General features: G+C 42.8%; 1 protein-coding gene across 2 annotated transcripts in view; it reads left to right on the top strand.

Moving 5' to 3' along the window:
- LOC143527906 (receptor tyrosine-protein kinase erbB-4-like) overlaps positions 1-22761 on the top strand; it is a 224328-nt gene that overhangs the window by 158387 nt on the left and 43180 nt on the right. For both annotated transcript variants that reach the window (XM_077023281.1, XM_077023280.1), the window contains exons 13-16: positions 866-998; positions 6733-6826; positions 8321-8475; positions 12621-12665. In XM_077023281.1, the coding sequence (XP_076879396.1) occupies positions 866-998; positions 6733-6826; positions 8321-8475; positions 12621-12665 (427 nt within the window). The remainder of the gene's footprint in view (positions 1-865; positions 999-6732; positions 6827-8320; positions 8476-12620; positions 12666-22761) is intronic.

Genomic DNA, 22761 nt, shown 5'->3' with positions numbered 1-22761 from the left:
ACGTCTTTTTTTTCTGATTCACTTCATCCACTGATGATTAAGGCCCTGTGTATGATTAAAGTGCGCATATGGAGGAAAGCATCTATGCCTTCAACAGAGATGTAGGACCAGTGCAGAAGAACACTGAGATATAAACATCTCTTTCATGGAGCTGGAAGGTGATGAGAAAAGAAGACTAGCGTTTCACACAGTGACCCATCAGGGGAAGACGAAGACGGCGGCAGGTGGACAGCTGTTTCCTGCCCGCCCGTGCCACCTCGCTAGGTCGTCTTTTGCCGGAGCTGCAGCGGCTACACGTGGCTTGACTCTCATTCGTTAGCCTCTTATGTACTGATCAACAAAGCAGATGGATAAGCATGCCAGAGCTGCCGCCCCCTCCATAGGTCTGCACACATGCTTAGCAGTGGCAGGTAAATATTAACGCTGGAGGAAGCTGAGAAACAGCTTGCCAGTGTGACCAGCCTGATTAAAGGGAAGTCATCTAAAGGTCACTGGTGCTTTATTAAGAAAGGCTTGTGTTTCCCATGGTCGTGATGAAGTAGGCTCGGCTGTCATTTGCATGCACATCTGCATGTGAAACCTTAAAGTGAAGGAGAAACTCAGGCACGAGAGTGGGAAACAATGTGCAGGTGGAGGAGCCAGTACACAGCATAGACAACTACAAGAAAATTATGTCTAGCATATTATATAAAGCAGTGAAGCATCAACTTCATTTACAGCTTGTTTGGAAGTGTGTAATTATCACTTAAATGCTTGTCATAATCAATCATCTGTTATGTTCTCATTTATCGCAATTAATTTAAGACAAAAGCTGCAATTTTGTACTGTGTGTGTGTGTGTGTGTGTGTGTGTGTGTGTTTACCAGCCCAAGAGCGCATGGTGTGTGATAAGCTGTGCTCAGAAGCAGGATGCTGGGGTCCTGGTCCAGACCAGTGTCTGTCCTGCAGGTTCTACAGTCGGGGACGAACCTGCGTGAAGTCCTGCAATCTCTACCATGGGTGAGTGTGTGTGCAGGTGCAAATGACTATATGTGTCTACTTAAATGTGTTATCAATATAATTACAAACTGCAGACTTTGTCATGGCTAAATGTGACAATATCATTGGTTATAGTATATGAAATAGGTGTATAATATGGAAATATGCATGACCATCACAGATCATCAGTGCAGCCGTTTTTGTGTTTGAAACTGAAATGAATCTGCTTTAGAGTCATGCAGCACAACAGATCTTGTTCTATCCTTGTTTGGAACGTTTGCCCCCCGAGGGTTCCTGTAATGGGACCTCTGCCCTTGCGTGGTTGCCACCGGCAGCCGTCTGTTGTCTTAGATTGCGGTTGGGCCACGGGCGTTCTAGACCCACGTGTAGGGGGCGAGACTCTTACCTTCATTATGGGCTGGAGCACCAGCCTCAATACTAATTGCACCTGGATCGAATGGGCCATGACACCACTAATGCCCCACAGCACTTCCCAAATGGACCGAACAAGCAATTCTCCCCATACTAAGTGGGAGATGCAATTCTGACACAGGAAATCTACCATTTTATCCCAGTGGCCGTGTTTTCATTAAACAATAGTGATCCCAAACTCTGCTCTGTGTGAATAGAGTTCCCCTGTGTTAGGAAGTTTTAATTTTGAGTCTGACAATAGACAGTGGCAGGAGGGGGGTGTCAGAAATGATGAACGGAACGGGGTTTGATGTGTTTGGCTTGGCATATTATAATTATATTCGCTCAGTATTTTTGTTTTTAACCTTTCTATTAAATCCCATGGAGACCTATCTGAGATTTTCTCTTTGCACAGCCATTAGTGGAAAGATCAGGCGTTCCATTCACAAGATTTGCATTTGTTTTCCCACAGCACGTAAGACACCTTATTGTCTTTGCTACTGGCTGCAACTACTCTCTTCATTTCAACTCAAAATAAGAGTGAATTCTTGCATTACTACTGCTCCTAATACCTGGCACTGATCCACGATATGGGCATACACCTTGATTGACAGAGCACCTGTAGCTCCGCCTCCTGATGTGATCTGGAGTGCAGGGTGATGTCTCGAAGAGTATAATGTATAAACAACCATTGGGCACTTTTAAATGTGGAATAAAAAAAGACCTCAAAGCAAACGAAGCTAATTCAGTATGGTGTGGTATACATGTATGTAATTAGCTGAGTGTTGTTATTATTTCTAATTATTCCCAACTGTTGCTTCTCCATAAGCAAGCATGTTGCATCAATAATGGCGCATTTCCACTAGGGCCTGCTTGGCGCGGTACGGTTCGATACGGATCGATTCGCAACGGAACGGTACGGTCGCGTTGTGTTTCCATTACAATGGTGGACCACCACAATGTGGGTGGAGTCGCTGTTGGCGCGCGGGTTGTAGTGTCGTGACATCATTTGTATGTGACCACAACACCGGTCGATGCCCCTTAACACATAGCATTATTGTATCTTATCTTCATTATTGTATGTGGTTGCTCTAATTATTGATAATAATTTGGTATTACTCAAACAGGCTGAACACACCCTGCATAAAAAGCATCAGTCATACAATCAAATGAAATCAAACTTTATTATGAAATATAGATATTTAAAGTACAACATATGTAAATAATATAGTTATAGTTTAAAAAAGTGCAAAAAGCAAATTACCTAAAAATAAAGCTTTATATGAAATTAATATTTATAGTACTACAAGCAACATTTTGTGTGCTTTTACTGGCGTCTGTCTCGCATGGTGTTCACAAGTTCGCCAAGCACCCAGAGGAAAGCCCGGTTGAAGGAAACATTTTCCGCCAACTCCGCTCGCCTCGTCAGTGGAAGGGGAATCTTGAACGTAAAAAATAACAAATATTAAACACAAGCATTCCCGTGAAAGCAACAACAATATAGCGTAACTGCACAAAATGTGTATGACGTCATCGCTGCTTATGCTTTGTTTATGGCTACAGCTAACTAGCAACTAGCAAGGCTAAGAGTTAGCTATTGTACAGTAGTGACTGTGGTGGTAACATAAACTACAAACACAGCTCTAAATTCCTGAGTTTACAATAGATGCGTTCATATTACGTTCATATTACATCTTTTACGAGCCTAGTAAAACTGAAATCACAATACACTCACCATTCTCTGTGGCCTCCAGCACCAACATTGTCGTGTCCAGCACGTTTTCTCTTCCGTTACTGGCTGGCCGGTAACCGTATATGACATCCATTTGCTGGAACCATTTCCAGTATTTGCGGTTTGCTCCGCTGCGTCCGTTATGGTCCTTCACCACCCGGTAATCGCGTTAAGCTTTTTTAGCTTGGACCAACCGGCACTGCTGAACGGACCGCTGGTAGCCATGAGTGGCCATTAGCGCGGAAACCTCGCTAAAAACCTTTACATTTCTAGTGGTCCCGTCCAGTTTGCCCTGGATTTTTTGATCGCTGATTATTAACAGAAAGGTTTGTACCTCGGCGTTTGACCAGGGAACAGACTTCGCTCCTTGGGTTTTAAAAATGGCTGAGGAGTCCATAGCATAGCGGAGGAGTCGCTCTCCTGACGCAACCTGTGACGACGGTTAGAACCTCGAGCGAGTCGGTACGAAAATAGTACCCGAAGGGGCCGGCTAACTGGGAACTGGTACTAATGGAAACACTCACAAACCGTCGCCAATCGAACCGTACCGCGCCAAGTAGGCCCTAGTGGAAATGCGCCATAAGTGATAACTGAGTAATTCAAATGTGAAGCACAGTGTTAACATTTTGAACTTAGATGTTCAAAGGCTGGTCACACAGTCATTCTCGCATCAGGGTCTGAGGGGGAATGACTGTAATTCACTCCATTTTGAAAGCTTGATAATGTTGCAGATAGCAATGTGCCTTAGATGATCAAAACATATCTTGAGACCCCTGCAGACAAGTGGGTCCATCAGGGTCATTGACTTTCAAAGGTACTTAGTCTCATAGACTCTTTTGGTCTTTTGTCAGTAACCATATTTTAACCAGATGAACCTGAAAGTCTGTTAAAATCATCCATCTTCATATAGAACCATGTCTAATCTATACAGTAACTATCTATTAAAGGACATTTCAGCTACACTCCACAGTGGCTGACTGGTGGTCAAGGAGGAGCTTGACTGGACATTGAGGCCTAGGGATTGGAAAAGTACCATGATGTAGTAGATCAGTGCACCTCGATGTCCCCCTAGTCTCAGTATATTTGCAAAATATACATGCACACATTCTGCAGTTACTATAGAGCACACATTCACATTACTGCATCACACATGGCTAGCTCCACTAGGACCAGTGGACCCTGCCAGCTACCATTGCTCAAAATATATTTATGGGCAAAAATACACTTAAATATTACACCATGTTATTTTTAAAAGGAATGACCAGTCAGTATGTTCTTGGGGTGGTCGAGCACTTAGCTCCTCAGTGTTAGATTTAAAAGGATATGCCAATCAGAATAGGAGCTTTTATGCTAGGGCATTCGAAATCCATAAGCTTTGATATGAGGTTGGTCCCCCTTTTGCAGCAATAACAGGTTCCACACTTCTGTTAAGGCTTTCTACAAGATATTGGAGTGAGCCTGTGGGAATTTTAACCCATTCATCCAGAAGAGCATTTGTGAGGTCAGTCGAGGTTGGACGAGGGGGCCTGGCTTGCAATCTCTGTTCTAGTTCATCGCAGAGTTTGATGGGGTTGAGGTCACAGCTCTTTGCGGTTGGCCGAGTTGCTGTGGTTCCTAAACGCTTCCACTTTTCAATAATACCACTTACAGTTGCCTGAGGAATATCAAACATGGAAGACATTTCATGAACTGCTGTGGCATTGTATTACAGTACCCTGATCAAGTTCAGTGAACTCTTTGGAACGACTCATTCTTTCACAAATTCTTTCATAAAAGGCAGACTGCATGGTTAGGTGCTTGGTTTTATACAACTGAGGCAACAACAGGATTAAATTAACCACCTGAATTCAGTGATTAGGTGTGTCCCAATGTTTGCCCATATAGTGTATTTACAGTAATTTAAGAACCTGTTTTTTGCTATCATAAAATTATGCCTGAGTATTTCTTGTTAGGGATATATATTGTCTGAATTCTATTTCCAGAAAAAGCCTGCAGTACTCCTTCATTTTTAAACACAGCTTATAATTCACCTGCGTGTGCAGGTGATCGCGATGGTATCTGGGGCAAAGCTAGCCTGTGATTTGTTGTCTTGCCTCATTAGCTGAATTTAGTAGCTCCTTTACTGCTATGAGATGGGCCATAGTCGTTCCTGAGATTTCCAATTAGTATTTCAGAATTCTGTTACTTTTCTTAAACTTTCATTGGATCCAGTTTGACATGACTACTATTCCACCCACTTTTCAAACACTTTAGTCACAACAGTGAAACAGAGGTCTTATAAGATAGTTAGCATGATATAACCTGGCTGATGTAAGCTAGTCCCTATTAACTTGGAATGACTATTACCTGTGTAATTCTTTACTCGTACCTACAACTGCTGTTGTGTAAAATTGTAATATATCTGAATATTCTATTCACACTGGTAATTTAAGTTGGTGATGCCACATTTCATTCAAATTGGAAAAAGGAATACTCCTAACACAATGTTAATTGTCTGCATCTCTTACCAACTAACACTGAATACTGACTTAATTTCCCAGCCATTTGCATTAATGTAAAATTAGTTTATTAGGGCAGTTAATGACCTAATAGCTCTCCCATGATGATTCCTGTGCCAAATTTCACAGGTCTTGGTAAAGCACTTGGTAGGACTTAAAGACCCTGATATATGCAGAGACAAAGAGAGGTATTGACAGCCCTTCCAGGTGGTTTCCCCACAGGTTTAGCCCATGGGCGGCTCGCAACTGTCGGGGAGTCACCATGCTAGAGACTCAGCACCGATTCCGGAGCCCCTGATTGGCCCACACTGGGCACAGCCCTACTCTGACACCACCTGCTCATCTTTACCCACACCTGTTCTTCGTCCATGGATTCATTAAGCCCTAAACACATACATGTCCTGTGAAAAATCTGGTCTCGTTTGAACCAAAATTGCAACAATGTTGTTTTTCGTTCCTGATGCTGCTCATCTTGTTGTTGTTGTTTGGTTGTTGTTTTCATGGTTTTTCACATCGTTTTTGGTCCATGACATAAACAGCAGGCTTGCATGTGCCTGTTCTTTGATTTATTCAGTCTGTATCCCCTCTCGTTCCCGCATAGAGCCCCTTTACCCTGCGCCATGGTGGCCATCTGTCAGGCTTGATGTGAACATGGCCCAGGACTGCTGCACTAACCCCCAACACTCCCCCCCCCCTCGGTCTGTAGGAGTAAAGACAGTGCCTGCCAGTGAATAACTCTGTGCTAAATGATTCACCCCTCCCCCCTCCGCCATTCTCGGGGCCCTGCTTAGCATACTGACCCAGCCCTGGGCTTCACTTCATCACTGTGTGCCCTGTCCAATTCTAGAGTGTAGAGGCCAAGGACATGGATAACCCAATCCCGTGCTTCTGTGGAAACAAAACAAGGAAAAATAATAATGGGATGAGGTTATTTCAGATTTGCTGAGATTGCTAAAACTGAGATCCTTGATTGGCATTACAAAACGCTGACTCATAAAAATGTTTGAGAAACAAAAATTGTTTTAATGTGTGTGTGTGTGTGTGTGTGTGTGTGTGTGTGTGTGTGTGTGTGTGTGTGTGTGTGTGTGTGTGTGTGTGTGTGTGTGTCTTTCAGAGTGTTTCGTGAGTTTGCTAATGGTTCAGCATGTGTAGAATGTGACAGCCAGTGTGAGAAAGTTGGAGACAGAACACTGACCTGCCATGGCCCGGTAAGACACTATATGCATTCATTTATTCATGCATTCATTCATGCATACATTCATTCTGTCTGTGTGTCCATCTGTCTGCCTGCCTGGCTATCTGAACTCAGGCTGATTTGTAAGAACAGTCCATCACTGATACATATCATTTGCGTTCTCTGCTTAAAAGCCAAAATACCAGTGGTTTGTTAAATGCAAGCATTATTAAATGCAAGCATTACAAACCATGACATTACACCAGGAAGTGGAAGATCATTTGCTTTGCAGTGGTCCAGGTCATTACCAAAACCTCAAACCATGAGAAGTCGAAAGGCCATGAGGCAATGTCTGAAAGTATAGCCCTCCGGGGCTTGCTGAGGGCCTCGTGTCATTGCTTTTCCCACCAGCTAATACCTCTATTTGTGAGCTAATCCTTGTTTAAATACCATTTTACACCAATCCTTGGGAGACGCCTTAGGTCATTTCCAGGAGGTCCCCATCCAAGCTCCTACATGAGCTGAATCGTGTGTGTGATTATGTCAAAAAACAGAAATGGTCCTAAACTGGGTATAATATTGACCGGTTGCTACTTGACTGGGTTTGCAGCTATAACAAATCAGAAAAAGTCTCAGCTGCAAAGCCAAAAATAAGAGCAGTATTTTGCGTTTTAAGCATATTCCGTATGGAGTTCTTTTTCCATTCACTTCCACTGTCCTATGTCCTTATACTCTGTCCTATGTCCAATGCCCTAATACATTGTCCTATGTCCTTAGATTGTCATAATTCCTTATTTTTTGTCCACTGTCCTGTGCCCTATGTCCTTATACACTGTCCTATGTCTTTATACACTTCCCTGTCCTTATTCAGTGCCCTGTATCCTTATAACTATCATACAGTATGCTCAATGTCCTTATACACCGTCCTATGTCCTTATACATTGTCCACTGCCCTATGTCCTTATACATTGTCCACTGCCCTATGTCCTTATACACTCTCCTATGCCCTATGTCCTTATACACTGTCCACAGTCCTATGTCCTTATACACTGTCATATACCCTATGTCCTTATACAATGTCCACTGCTCTATGTCTCAATGTACACTGTCCTGTATCATCATACACTTTTCTATGTCCTTATACACTGTCCTATGTCCTTATGCACTGTCATATGTTCTAATACACTGCCCTATGTCCTCATACATTGTCCAATGTCCTATGTGGCATCATGGTACTGGAGTTTGTGGAGTTCATGGAGTTGTATCACTATGTGGAGTGCAACATAGTGAAGCAGCAGTATATCCCATCCAGGAATCTGAACGTGTATATAAGTGCACTTTCTACTAATAAAACTTTGTATTTGACAAGTATACTGCTATTGAATTGTGCATAATAGCTTTAGGCATTTAATAAAACTTTCATGCTTTCCACGTCTTTTAGTTTGATTCTGTTATTCTCTCTACCCCTCTCCATCTCTCTCTCTCTCTCTCTCTCTCTCTCTCTCTCTGTCTGACTGCATCTCTCTAGGGTCCAGATCACTGCACACAGTGTCTTCATCTGAAAGATGGGCCCAACTGTGTGGAGAAATGTCCCGACGGCCTGCAGGGAGCCACCAGCTTCATCTTCAAATACGCTGAGGCCAACAACGAGTGCCACCCCTGCCACCCCAACTGCACCCAGGGGTGAGTGGTTTGTGTGTGTGTGTGTGTGTGTGTGTGTGTGTGTGAGAGAGAGAGAAAGAGAGAGAGAGTGTGTACTGTATGTGTGTGTTTGGTCCCTGCCATCCCAGGGGCACCCAGGGTGTGTGGGTATGATTATATTTGTTGTGATGTGTCTCACCCATGTCTCAGCCATGTCTCGCACATGTCTTCCTCTGAACCTTCATTCATCTCATGGTCAGGAGTGCCCCGTTCAGTCTTAACACACACACACACAAACAGGTGCCCCGCTCTGTTTCTTGAAGCCAGTCGACGAATCACTCTGTCATGACAGAGGCAAGGGATTCTACCCTCCTCACCATTGTTTTAGGTTCCATCTCCTCTCTCTGCTACCAAAATCAAAGGCAGCATTCTAGCCATTCCATAGCATCACTTGTCCCTTCATCTCTATGTGACAGTTATCGCCTCAGGGTTACTGTCACGCCTACTACTGATCTTCACTCCGCCTCTGTGTTTTTCTGGAGCTGCGGTGTATGAGATGACGGCTCTGTCTCTCTCCAACATGCCAAACCCATCCATCTCCGATCATGGAACTGATAATAGGCTTTTGAGATTAGCATCAGGAGAGGCTGACAGCAGGGATGCTGAGGATGACTCCCTCCCAGGTCCCGGAGCTCAGGAGTAACACTTTGCAGAGACCCACCATAGGACAAGCCGCATGTTGGTCACACCGTGCTAGCTTCACAGGTAGACTCAAGCAGTCACTTAGGAAACAAGCTTTTGGCTGATTAACAAGCGGCTTTATATAAGCACATTCCAGAAGCAAAGGCCCACACACCATGGTTTTAATTGTGAGCTAATTAGCAATTGGAGCTAGCGTGAGCCTGGCATTACTGAGGGGGATCCAGCTGAGAGAGATTTTATTCCCTGCCACCCTTTTTAATTTGCCCCACTCTATTGCTCCCTTTCCAAAGTATTACCCTGAGCCAGGACAAATAGTATTGGACACTGTACAGTCCTGAAAACCCAACCCTCACTTCTCAATGGGATGCATTATGTTTACATGGTTTTTGTACATATTTTTGTTGTCATTCTATTACTGAATATTCATAGTAGCTAATTCGTATATTAAAAAAAATTATTCCCACTCACCCTGCCCTAGGCATTATTTTCCCTTCAAGCTCGGGTCTTCTACCAAAGGAGCTTTAGGGTCCTGCACAGCTATTCCCAGGACTGCACTCTTCTGGCTAGAGACCACTGATGTTGTTCCAGGGATCTGCTGAAGCCATTCTCCCAGTTTACTATGAAAACCACTGTTGCCTTCACTTTCCACATTTTTCTAGTTCTTCTCAAAGCCCTTGATATGATTTCCTCATATCTACAACTTCCATTCCCAATTCCATATGTATTTATTGTGGTACATACCATGCAGGAGTCTATCCTCCTATAATGGTTGCTGCTCCTCCTTTCCATCCATTTTCAATGGCTTCTCATGTCTGAGGTTTTCACCAAGCCCTCCATCTTTTGAGGTAATATCCTGTTTCATCCTGGATAGTGGCTCTGATGCTCAGTAATCCTCAGTGTACAGCCTAAGAGTGCTGGATTAGGGATAAAACCCTCCATGCATTATGAGGAGTTTCCTTGTCTTGATGATAGGGGCTTCTCTCTGCACCTTTGGTCAGTTTATTATACCAGTGGAGTAGCTGCTCACCTGAAAGGGTTAAGGGCCTTAATCAAGATCCCAACAGTAATTGTATGACAGAGTCAGGATTTCAACCCACAACCTTCTTATTAATAGCCCAAAATCATACCTAGTCGGCAACCACTACCTCTCAGGAAGGCAGGACTCTAAAATGTATATAATTGAGTAATGGAAAACATCACCTGGTCAGATGAATCCTGGAAAGCCAGAATTTGGCATAATGAAACAATAAACCCTTCCTGCCAGGTGCCAACTGTTCAAGTGGGTGAAGGTGGATTAATGGTATGGGAAATGTTTTCTTACCACACCTTAGGTTCACCTTTGGTTCCAGGATGAGGACTGCGTGTGGATTTCACAGTCCCAAGATTGTAATCCTTTAAGATATCTCTAAGGCTGCACAGAGCGTGTCAGTACCTCCATCTAATTTGCCTGAACTACCGTATTTTCCAGACTATAAGATGCACCTAAAAGCCTAAAAGTTTCCCAGAAATCGGATGTGCGCCTTATAATCCGGTGCGCCTTATACATGTACTGAGTTCCGAAATCTGCCGCAGGAACGTAATACTTACAGAAAAGTAAGAACGTACCGCATGTAAACCAATCAGAGAACACTACGTAATACATAGTACCAGTACTTACGCTTACCAACAGGTATGCTGCGAAACAACATTTGTTTTTCCAGAACCCTCAAAATGGCACCAGTGAAGAGACACACTTACGAGGCACACTTGAAGCTACAGGCTATCAGTTATGCAGCTGTAAATGAGTATAGAGCAGCTGCGATACAATTCGGCATAAATGGTTCGGAAATGGAGGAAACAGGAAAATGAATTGGGTCAAGTAAAGAAGTCAAGACAGAGTTTTCGTGGTAACAATGCAAGGTGGCCACAATTAGAAAACCAACTGGAACAATGGATCTCTGAACAAAGAGCGGCTGGGAGAAGCGCCTCTACAGTCACTATTCGACTGAAGGCAACAATGATAGCGCAAGACATGAAGCTAGAGGATTTTCAAGGAGGACCTTCTTGGTGCTTTTGTTTTATGAAACAGCGTCATCTCTCTATCCGCGCAAGGATTACTTTAGCACAGAGACTGCCAGCAGATTATAAAGAACAGCTGGCCATTTTCCATACATACTGTAGTAAAAGGATTACCGAGGAAAATATCCAACCCAGCCACATCACCAACATGGACGAGGAGAAGAAGGGGACTAGCATGGTATCGATACGCACCACGGGGCATGAGAAGTTGGCGTTCACTATTGTTCTTGGCTGTCAAGGTAATGGACAGAAACTACTGCCTATGGTCATTTTCAAGAGGAAGAGGCTTCCCGAAAGAAAAGTTTCCAGCTGAAGTCATAGTTAAGGCTAACCAAAAGGGCTGGATGGATGAGGAGAAAATGGGAGAGTGGCTGAGAGAGGTGTATGTAAAGAGACCGGGTGGTTTTTTCCACACATCACCGTCCCTGCGACTTGTCCCTGATCTGTGACTCCATGCGCGCTCATCTCACAGACAACGCTAAAAGCCAAGTGAAGAAAATTAATTCGGAGCTTGCCGTCATTCCGGGAGGATTAACCAAAGAACTCCAACTGCTGAACATTGGCGTAAACAAGGCGTTTAAAGTAAAGTTGCGAGCGGCGTGGGAGCAATGGATGATATACGGTGAGCACACGTTTACTAAAACTGGGAGGCAGCAGCGGGTGAGTTACGCCACCGTCTGTGAATGCATTGTGGATGCCTGGACTAAGGTTTCTGCTGTAACTGTTGTCCGAGCTTTCACGAAAGCTGGCATCATTGCTCAACAGCCGCCTGGCGACGAGACTGACTCAGACATTGATGAGAGGGAACCCGGAGTGCTCGTTAGTGAAATTGCGCAACTTTTTAATTCTGACACAGAGGATTGTGGACTTTGATGGATTTGTGGGTGAAGAGTGAGTACAAATAATGTGTGTTTGTGTGTTTTGTCAAGTAGTAGAATAAACTTCAATTAAAAATCACCATTCGTTTGCTTTACTTTTCTTGTAGACCGCATGTTTTAGCATGTGCCTTATTATACGGTGCCGTACAGAATACCGGTAAGTACCGTACAGAAATAGAGTCCGTAATTGAGACTGCGCCTCGCCTTATAGTACGGTGTGCCTTATACGTGTGTCAAATGTAGAAATAGACCTCGTAATTCGGACTGCGCCTTATAATACGGTGCGCATTATAGTCCGTAAAGTACGGTATCTTGTTCACTTGGGTCCAAGAATCCAGCAAAAACTATTTCAACACCAAGTGGAATCCCTGCTGTGATTAACTACTGTGGTTCTGAAGGCCAAAGGAAATCTAAATTCCAGCTAGATAATGGGTATATAATAATAATATAATATATGATATAATATGTGACCATTCAAAGTATTGCAAAATAGTTACAGCGTTTCTCTATACTTTGGAGGTTTATGGTACTTTGCTGCATACGTTTCAGGTGCACGGGACCCCGTATCCAAGACTGTATTGGAACACTGGACAGGTAAGACCCTGAATCCTCCTATGAGACACTAGTGATGGGCAAATGAAGCCTCTTGAAGCAATGAAGCTTTCCAACCCTTTGCTTTGCAAAAAGGTTCATTACTCGAGGCTTCATTCATCACTCACTAGTGACATATGCTGGTGAAACTGTAACAGCCTCGTCATTCAGTTGGATCATACTTTCAAAAATTTGTAAATGCAATATTGTCACAAAGTTTCCATCAAACTCATGTTTAGTAACAGGAGAATCAATTAAATCATACTTAATTGTCATGTTTTAATTATTAAAATGATTTGTAGCCAATCTAATCCTTGACCATTAGTGGTTGTGTTGGGTTTTCTTGTATGTCATGAACGTATTTGACAATGAAGATATGTTGTACTTTACTATATTGGGAATTGAGTGGTTGTTGAGGCAGACTGAATATTTTGAGTTAGAAACTGATTTAAAAAAAAAACAAAATGTGTTTTAAATAATTGCTTCTTGGGGGTTCTAGATCTGGTTTGGTAGTCATGGCCTGGTGATTAGGGAAGGGAAGTGGTTAGGGAACTGGTCTTGTAACCGGAGGGTCGTGGGTTCGATTCCCAGACCTGAGGCCATGACTGAGGCGCCCCTTAACCCTCAATTGTTCACTTATATAAAAATGAGATAATATGTAAGTCGCTCTGGATAAGGGCGTCTGCCAAATGTAAAATGTTTTTAACATTACAAATAAGGTTTGCCTCTTCCAATGGTTTTTAGTCTGTTTTTGTTGTGTGAATCTGATGTACATCCTGATCAAACAAAAAGAATTTAGAACGTTCCAGATTTTAAATTTAACCACCTTCTACAACACGAAGCAACAGGGTTCATAGCGCTTTTATTTTGAAAAACGATACGCAAAATGAAGCAATGACATGGCCGATGTAATGCGAGGCCTCGTTTGTTGCTGATCACGTGATTTTGCTCAATCTAACACAAGCTCTGAAGCGGGGCTTCATCGGACACGCCCCTTTTTACTCGGTACACGCTTTGAAGCGTAGCTTCAGATGTCCCATCACTATGAGACACATTTCCTCCTAATTAGAAGGCAAGCAAATTGGTACTTTACACCCTATGTGACACACCAAGTGACATGCCATGACATCTGTGTAACTCCATTAAATAATTTAGTATTTCTAGCAGTAGCGAACCGTGACCATTATACCTGGGCCCGCTCCCATACACCCCCCACCCAAAAAAAAAAAAAAGTTTCCTCTTCTAATTAACTGCAATTAAAATTTTTTTAATTGAGACGACAGTACAGCTTTAAAAACGCAATAAACAATAACATCTGTACTACATAACTTCTTAAGCAAAATAAGGTTCCAACAAAATAAGGTTCACAGCTCTGTGTTCCTCTGGAGCGGAATATGTAAACAACGCGCACGAGGGCATCAAAGGAATAAATCGAAACTAGCTAGCGGTGGTACGCTAACGACAGAAATTATCTGTCAACGAAATTATCATACAGTTAAGCCCGCCCACTAAGAGGGAAGATATGATTGGTCAATTTTGCTGTCATTTGAAACTGGTATTGCACTGCCAGGCCCTCTGTAAACGAACAGCGGGACCACCAATCACCAACATTCTGCGGAGACACCACAGTCCTGATAGAGGGAGACACAGGCTCACAGGCTTCCACTTAACTTAACCCCTCACCTTCAAACACAGATGGAATAGACACAGGTGAATCATTTATTTGCTTATATTTTTGTAATTGTTTAGATGTCGATTGTCAAACTGTAAGTAGATAAAATAAAATTGGATAAATTATATTATATATATTTAAGAATATTTTAGGCCCTCTGAGAGGGCGTAGAGGGCCCTGACAGTTCCCCACTGATTTCTAGAATATGGTTTATTTTGCAATAGGGATATGCAACATTTAAGCCATTTTCCATGGGAAAATGTGCTAATTGCCAAATAAATGTAATGCAGTAACTATAAAAAGCCCCATCACACACTTATTCTCAAAACTTTGATATGGGATTTTGGGGAACTTTTTCTTACTGTGCAGTGAACATGTAAAGCATGTCTGCTTAGAAATTTGAAAAAATTCTTCTTGCCTTTGGGAATTCCTAAGCCCTTTGGGAATTCCTATGCACTCTGGGAATTCCTCTGCCCTTTGGGAATTCCTCTGCCCTTGGCAGAAATTCATGTTTGTTTGGATTGGAGTCTCCAATCCTGCCTCTCAGGGCTAAAGCCAGCTCTGCCGCTGAAACATTTAACTCCTTTTTAACACTACCTGAAACTGTAATGCTTGTGATGCTGATCATAACTGGCTGTGAAAAGAAGAATTGCAAATAAAATTGAGTGATTTAGTCTGATTTTGTCACTGTCTTATCGGGTATGTTACAGTGCAGAACGTTTCCAAACAGTGGAGCTGTAGTAAAGTTACTTAAGCATGTGCAGGGTGGTCTGTTTGTTGTTGTTTTGGCTCTCTGTTTGTTGTTGTTTTGGCTCTACACAAAGTAAAAAACAACATTATTTACATCTCTGTTTTATGCACAGTACCTACAGTTGTGATCAAATTTATTCAACCCCCAATGCTGCGAAGGGTTTTATGGAATTCAGTGCACATTTGTAATTGTGTTCATAATGAAATCTTACAAAGACTTGTTAAAGAACTAAATGCAACTAAGATAGCATCAAATTTTTTTTGTCATAAAGTATTAAATGGCCTTTTTGTGATTTCTTCATTGACACAATTATTCAACCCCTTTACGACTACCACTCCTAAGAACAGAGGTTCATTCCAGTGTTTTCCATCAGGTATTGAAAACATCTGTGGATGTCAACGAGCAGCAATCAAACATGATAAGCACCAATTAGGCAGATTTAAAAGGACTGTGATACTCAGCTCCTTCTAGACATCTACTGGTGTGTTTCCAAGCATGGTGAAGGCAAGAGAATGGTCCCAGAAGACAAGAGAAGAGGTTATTGCTCTTCACAAGAATGGCAATGGATATAAAAAGATTGCGAAGTTGTTAAATATTCCAAGAGACACTATCGGAAGTATCATTCGCAAGTTCAAGTTAAAGGGCACAGTGGAAACGTTACCTGGTCGTGGCAGAAAGAAGATCCTGACCGCGACTGCTGTGCGCTACCTGAAGCGTAATGTGGAGAAAAATCCCCGCGAGACTGCTAAGGAACTGAAAAAAGACCTGTCAGATGTGGGCACTGAAGTTTCAGCTCAGACAATAAGGCGCACACTGCATAACGAAGACCTCCATGCCAGAACGCCCAGACGCACCCCCTTGCTGACTCCAAAGAACAAGAAAAGTCGACTGCAGTATGCCAAAAGTCATGTGGACAAGCCACAAAGGTTTTGGAACAGTGTACTGTGGTCAGATGAAACTAAATTAGAACTGTTTGGGACAATGGACCAGCGCTATGTTTGGAGAAGGAAGAACCAGGCTTATGAACAAAAGAACACCTTGCCTACTGTGAAGCATGGCGGGGGGTCAATTATGCTTTGGGGCTGTTTTGCTTCTAATGGTACAGGAAAGCTTCAACGTGTGCAGGGTACCATGAATTCCCTTCAGTACCAGGAGATCTTGGAGGAAAATGTGATGGAGTCAGTCACAAACCTGCGGCTTGGGAGACGTTGGACCTTCCAACAGGACAATGAACCGAAGCACACATCCAAGTCCACTAGAGCATGGTTGAACATGAAAGGCTGGAACATTCTAGAGTGGCCATCGCAATCACCAGACTTAAATCCAGTTGAGAACCTCTGGTGGGACCTAAAGAAGGCAGTTGCAGTGCGCAAGCCTAAGAATGTGACTGAACTGGAGGCTTTTGCCCATGAAGAATGGGCTAAGATACCCATAGGTCGCTGCAAGACACTTGTGTCAAGCTATGCTTCACGCTTGAAAGCTGTCATAACTGGAAAAGGATGTTGTACTAAGTACTAAAAAATAATGTCACTAGGGGGTTGAATAAAACTGATAATGATGTGAGCACAGTAAAGACATTTGTGGTTATTCCATCATAAATATTATGTTATGTTTGTCTAATTTATAAGTGCCTCTTTGATATAATTGTAAATAAGATGACTGAAATGATCAAAATCAATGTCAAACTGGCCAAAACACTTTATTTCAGTGGGGGTTGAATAAATTTGATCACAACTGTATACAGGTCATGTAATCATAAATAATTGAACAGTTGTCATCGCATCATGAAATTATACATGACAAAGCTCACAGAAAGCAGGATCCATTCTGCATATGGTCCTTGCATCTGGACTCAACATTAATAATAAAATAAAAATAAAACAGGCCCAGAAGCAGTATAGCAGTCCTGTAGGAGTTTGTCAGATCAGGAGGAATCGTTCAGAGGCAGACCAGAACGTCAGCTGCGTCACAGTCAACACACATGCTCAAGGACAGAGAGAATGCTGGAGTGTGTAGCGTTAGCAAACATGCAGGCAGGTTAGGAACACCACAGTAGCAGATTGTAACGCGGGAGTACAGAGAGGTACTCACCGCGTATAGTGACAGTGTGAAAAGCACGGACGTAATTTGGGGGGGGGGACACATGTCCCCTCCACTTTTTCAAAAGCCGGTTTTGGTCCCCCCCAGTTTTTACGGTTAAAACAAAATATTTCAATAACGACGAATCCATGTCCCCCCCACTTTTTATTACAAAATTACGTCCATGGTGAAAAGGAGGACCCAAGTGGCGTCTAACACCACAACTGTGTTAGTAAAAACAGAACGCAAGAATGAGATCATGCTGAACCAAACAAACAAAAACAAACGTGGAAAACTCGACACGTGAAAAGAGAAACAATATAAGCCGTGAGAGCACGGTAAAATGATAAACAAAACGAACGCGGAAAACTCAACGTGTGGAAAAACAAACACTCAAACGTAAGGAGACGGGAGAAAGAAACAAAACAACAAATGTAACAAAATAGCGCGGATAAAAGCAACGCGAAAACGAAACTGAAAATGCCAGGGAAGGAAGCTGGCCAGCAGGCAGAAAATGCCGCAACAAAACAAAACCCTTCGCAAAAATAAAGACAAAAAAATGACAGGAAGAGAAACAGGCTTGTGAAAACTTGAGGTAGGTCAGGGAGCGACACAGGAGAGATATCTCGAAGGAGAGCAGGGGACAAAACACAGAGAGAGAGAGAGAGAGAAAGAGAGAGAGAGAGAGAGAGAGAGAGAGAGCAGTGATGAGACACCTTGTACTTGAGAGTAGAGTCATTGCTGATTACGTCCCGCAAGTCTAGGACTGACTCGGGTGCCCCTCCTGGTGGTAGAGGGAGTGGCAGCCGAGCCAGCCCTGACACAGACGCCTTCAGTTGAGATGAACACTGTAAAACGTCATGAACGCTACATCCAGGGTGCAGGGTGGAGAAAGAGAAAGGCCAGGTTACACATCCGAATGGACTTTCAAGTGCTGCAACTCATGACCAGATTGCTCAGCCATTAACTTGTAGTGAAACAAAGAGGAAAGCATAGCGCTCATCTGAGAAATGGGGTGGGGACTCATTGGTCTGGCCTGATGAAGTGACTGATGATGAGACTGTGTGGAGCTGCAACGGGGCCGACATGGCCATGCAAATGTCTCAGATTCATCCAGAGGCCTCAGAACTCAGAACTGTAATGTTCCCAGCGGAGTTGACTACCCAGGTCAGATTTGAGTCTGAACACTGCTGAGCATGTATTCCGTTTATTTTTAAAATATGAAAAAAAAAACATGACTGAAACTTTTCTCTGGGAAGATATGCTGAATCTGCTTACATCAAAACTGCTAAACAGAAGTCATTAACCATATATGAAACATGACCCATTTTATTTAACGTTACATAAATTTTCCCGATTACTTATTGTACTTTGCAATGTGTGATTATGTACAAAAAAGTGAGCTCTGATTGCTCTATAGTTCATCCGGTAGAGATGTAAAGTAAAACAGACATTTTGCACTTTAAATTCATGGCCATTGATTCAATTCTGATCCAATGTAGTGGACCGTCGAGCCAAACCAATGAAAAGTGTCACTTCCCAATTGGTTACGGACTGGACTATGGTTTGTATCTAAAAGAGCTTTAAACGCCTGTCTTAACACCAGGTTTAAGACTTGGGGACTGAGCCAAGTCAGAATGTACCAGTCATGATATTGACATAGAGGCCAATGAAATAAGAGCACTAGGGCCACTGGTACAGTGAAACAACAGCTGATGAGTAGGAGGAAGACCATTGAGCCCAGGAAGACGCTCTTAAACAGAAACAGCCTCCTTCTGAGAAGCAGTCCTGAAAAGCCAACATTGTGTTAGTTCATTAGTTAGTAGAAGTGCTAAAAACATCAGGGCCTCTCAAAGCTTATTTTTATGATAAAGAATACGGCTGGGCGAACACTTACCACCGAGTAAATGTGCAACTTGGTGTGAAGGCAAAAGCAGTAAGGCCTGTTCCATTTGATAGGAGTTTGTTGGGGTTTTTGTCCTCAAAGCTGACAGCTGCTGCTGTTCCTCTGCTTGGCTTTATGACATGGCTTGAGGAACAACCCAGTTTCCTGCGAGAGAGTGGTAGGAGAATCTGAAAGCACAAAGGACAGCTTTGTGTACCACACTGGGGAGGTTTGCGCTTATGTCCGGCAGCCCCTACGTTTTCAGAGTCCAGAGGATGAACAACGTTGGAGGATCAGACTTGATCTTTTTAGATCCAGAGATTACAGTTATGTGGAGAACGGAACTGATCCAAGATCAGTATACTGGTAATGCCTGGGGCGTGCAGTGCTAGGGAGGTGGACACAAACACTGAAAAGAGAGAGGTTTATTACGTGCATATCCTTTATCAGAGTCCATGAGACAATCCAGGGTCGTACCAGAAAAACAGGCACAGAACAATAACCAATGTCAACAATGAACAATATTGTAATATTAGACAGGGAAACACCAGAAATGACATGGCAGAAAATGATCAGCAACATGTGAGACAAAATACAGGGTTTAAATACATGAACTAAGTGAGAAACCAAACTAGACACAGGAGGAGAAACAAATGACCAGGGTGGAGCAGACAGGGATCACATGGTAAAACAAAACAAGGAAATGACACAGAGGAGAAGCTAAACATGAATGACAGGTAGGGACGGAGCCAGATGTGACAATATGTCTTATAATTATGGGTCAGCGTGCTCTCCTAGACGGTGGAAATGTGGAAAAACGGCAGATGCAGCTGCATAACAGACAGTGCAACTTGAGCGGCATCTCTCCTAGTTCTGTATCAGTATCAACAATTTTTTGTTTTGATTTTTGTATTTAATTACAGTTGTTAATTAAGAAAGCCACGCTGTCCGCTCCCACCCAGAAGCATACTGGGATGGCTAATGCAAATGAAGCGTTTTTAGTGTTTATTAAGTTCAACAACAGGTGATTTGAAATCTGGAGGGAGATTCCTGGGGGTCCAATTCAGATTGGAGCTGAGCAAAGGATTTTTGAAAAGCTCTCCGTGGATGAGACCATTAGCGTAACTGAATATGATTTGGAACAGTGATTGTCACGGAGGATCAGATAATTGAGGAATTAAACATGCTGTATAATCTGCTGGTGAAGAGAGCTCGTATTTGAATCATTACCATTACACCTTATTTTAGCTGGAGTTTATTAAAGATGCAGTAAGTATAATGTGATGATTACCACTAAGTCAGAACTACACCCTTCATTTAAATTTAACTAGATTATCAGGCACTGAACCCCAAACCAGCCAACACAGTGTGCAATACACTAGCACATCTTGCAAAACTCCTCGTCCTCTCTGCAAAACTATATAACCCATACAAGCAGCACACAGCAGTTTAACTATATAGCACACACAAGCATTCATAAACCATTCACTGGATCAAGCACTAACTACATGTCTCTGAAATGCAGATCACACACTGTGGTCAGTTCAATGGATGTGGTAGGGGTGCTTCTTAGTACTGTGCTAAAAACTAGTACTGCACAGTAATCCACCATAACTGACTGCAATACAGTAAAGTCATCAGTGCACACAGACAGAACACACACACTCCAACACAGTGAAATGCAAGACTGGGAAAACATGTTCCCTGTCAGTACAGTCATTGTATTGGTTTATATATACAATATATAACTGTAGCACAGCTGCTTATCCAAGCAAAAAGTACTGTAAAATTTGATACTGTACAGGTCAGAGGTTTGCCTGTAGTTTGCCTGAGGCACCCTGTCCCTGATATTGTACCACATATGTCGTCAACTTTATAACAATTATTTGTCCTGGCAGTGCAACGTGTGAAAACTCTTGGGGTATTCCTGATTCCATCGCCCTATGTATTTCGGTTAGAGCGTCTGACAGTGGTCATTTGGTCATGAGAACAGCGATTACTTACTTTTCATCATCAGCCGGACAAGAGTTCCTCAAGAGGATTCAGAAATAAGAAATACAGTGGTAGAAATTACAGAGATGTATGGATAAGTCCCAAATAACTGCATAACACAGGCTTTTGACCAGTAGTGGGCTAGTGCAGTGGTTCCCAAAGTGGGGGGCATGCCCCCTAGGTGGGGCGCGGAGCTATTGCAGGGGGGGCGCGGAGCTTGGAAGTAAAGCCTGGTTTATACTTTCGTGAGTGACCGTAGCGCATGACTCCGCCCACCTCGCGCGACCCTGCGTGAACGGTGTAGGCGTTTATACTTGCGCGAGCTTCACTGCAGTATTCTCCGAAACGATAGGTGGCAGAATAAGAGAATAAAATAATGGAGTGGGTGGAGAATAAAAAACCCCTGCAAAACCGGTGAAAGAACATTTTTACCTGACGCTACACCAGGCATCAAAATAAATAAATATATACACACACTATATATATATACATAGATCTATATAGATAGAAATATACATCTATGAATCTGCGCGAATGGTGGAGGCGTTTATACTAGCCGCATCACATTCTTTGTAGTTTTGTCCGAAACGATATGTGGTAGTATAAAGAAACACCCCTCAAAAACAGGGGAAGGAACATTTACCTGACAAATTTTAATGTTGCTTTGTGTTTCAGGTTTGAAAGTGCTGGAATTTAGGCTAAAGTACTTGAAAATGCTTGAAATTGTAACTACTTCGTTTCACAACAAATAGCTATCTGACTGAACAGTTCTCTTGTATTACGTTAACAAATACGAGCCTCTTGTAATTCCAGGACGAAACATGAGAGAACGCAAAGACGTTAAGATTGGGCGTTTTGAAAATAAATAACCATTAAATAATGTGATTAAAAAGCAAATTATTTCGAATCATTTCGAGTATATGTATAAATATTTAACTTTATTAAGTTTAACGCGCTGGGAAATATTGAAATGGACCTTTAAAATGACGTACAAGTGCTTTAATTCCACCTTATAAAGGTGTATGAACCCTGCAAACATGACTTTGTTCATTGCGCTGAGGCGCGGCGCGCGCAAAGTTACAAAATTCGAGAGGTGCACGACCTCGCGAATCGACAGCGCGCGAGGCCTAGCGAACGTGCGGAGCCACCGAGATTACGTCATTTTCGCCGCGTGGACCCTCACGACACGTCAAGTATAAACCAGGCTTAAAACATGTGCACATGTGTCAATATGGGGGGTGTGTGTAGGGGGAGCGCAAAAAGGGGGGCACAGCAGAAAAACCAAAAAAAAAAAAAACTGGGCTAGTGGTTGGTTTAGAGGTAGATCTGTAGGCAGTGGTTAAGCAGTTGCAAACTGGGCCCAGTTGGAGGAACTGTTGTGGGATTGGTTTTTAGCCGCTGCTGTTGTGGTCTGCTCGATCAGACACTGTCATGTGATTTTCGTCGTACCAGTTGCTCGCTGTGTAATGTTCTGTAATGTTTCATTTAGGATCAGAGACTGATGTGTAACAACAGACGGGTTGTTCAGTGTCCAAACATATTTGCTGTTTTTTCTCACCTATATTTGCAGCTGACAGCGAGTTCTGATGTTTTAACTAATCAGATTTAGCACCTGAGAACCTGAGAAAACCAATATTTTTACTAAATTACAGATGGATTTTCACACATAGAGGGGAAAATTTGCCCCTCCTTTCCACTAGCAAAACATTAGATCAATGAG

This window comes from Brachyhypopomus gauderio, chromosome 12 (assembly GCF_052324685.1).
Source record: "Brachyhypopomus gauderio isolate BG-103 chromosome 12, BGAUD_0.2, whole genome shotgun sequence".
Taxonomy (NCBI): Eukaryota; Metazoa; Chordata; class Actinopteri; order Gymnotiformes; family Hypopomidae; genus Brachyhypopomus; species Brachyhypopomus gauderio.
This window is presented reverse-complemented; position numbering and strand designations above follow the sequence as displayed.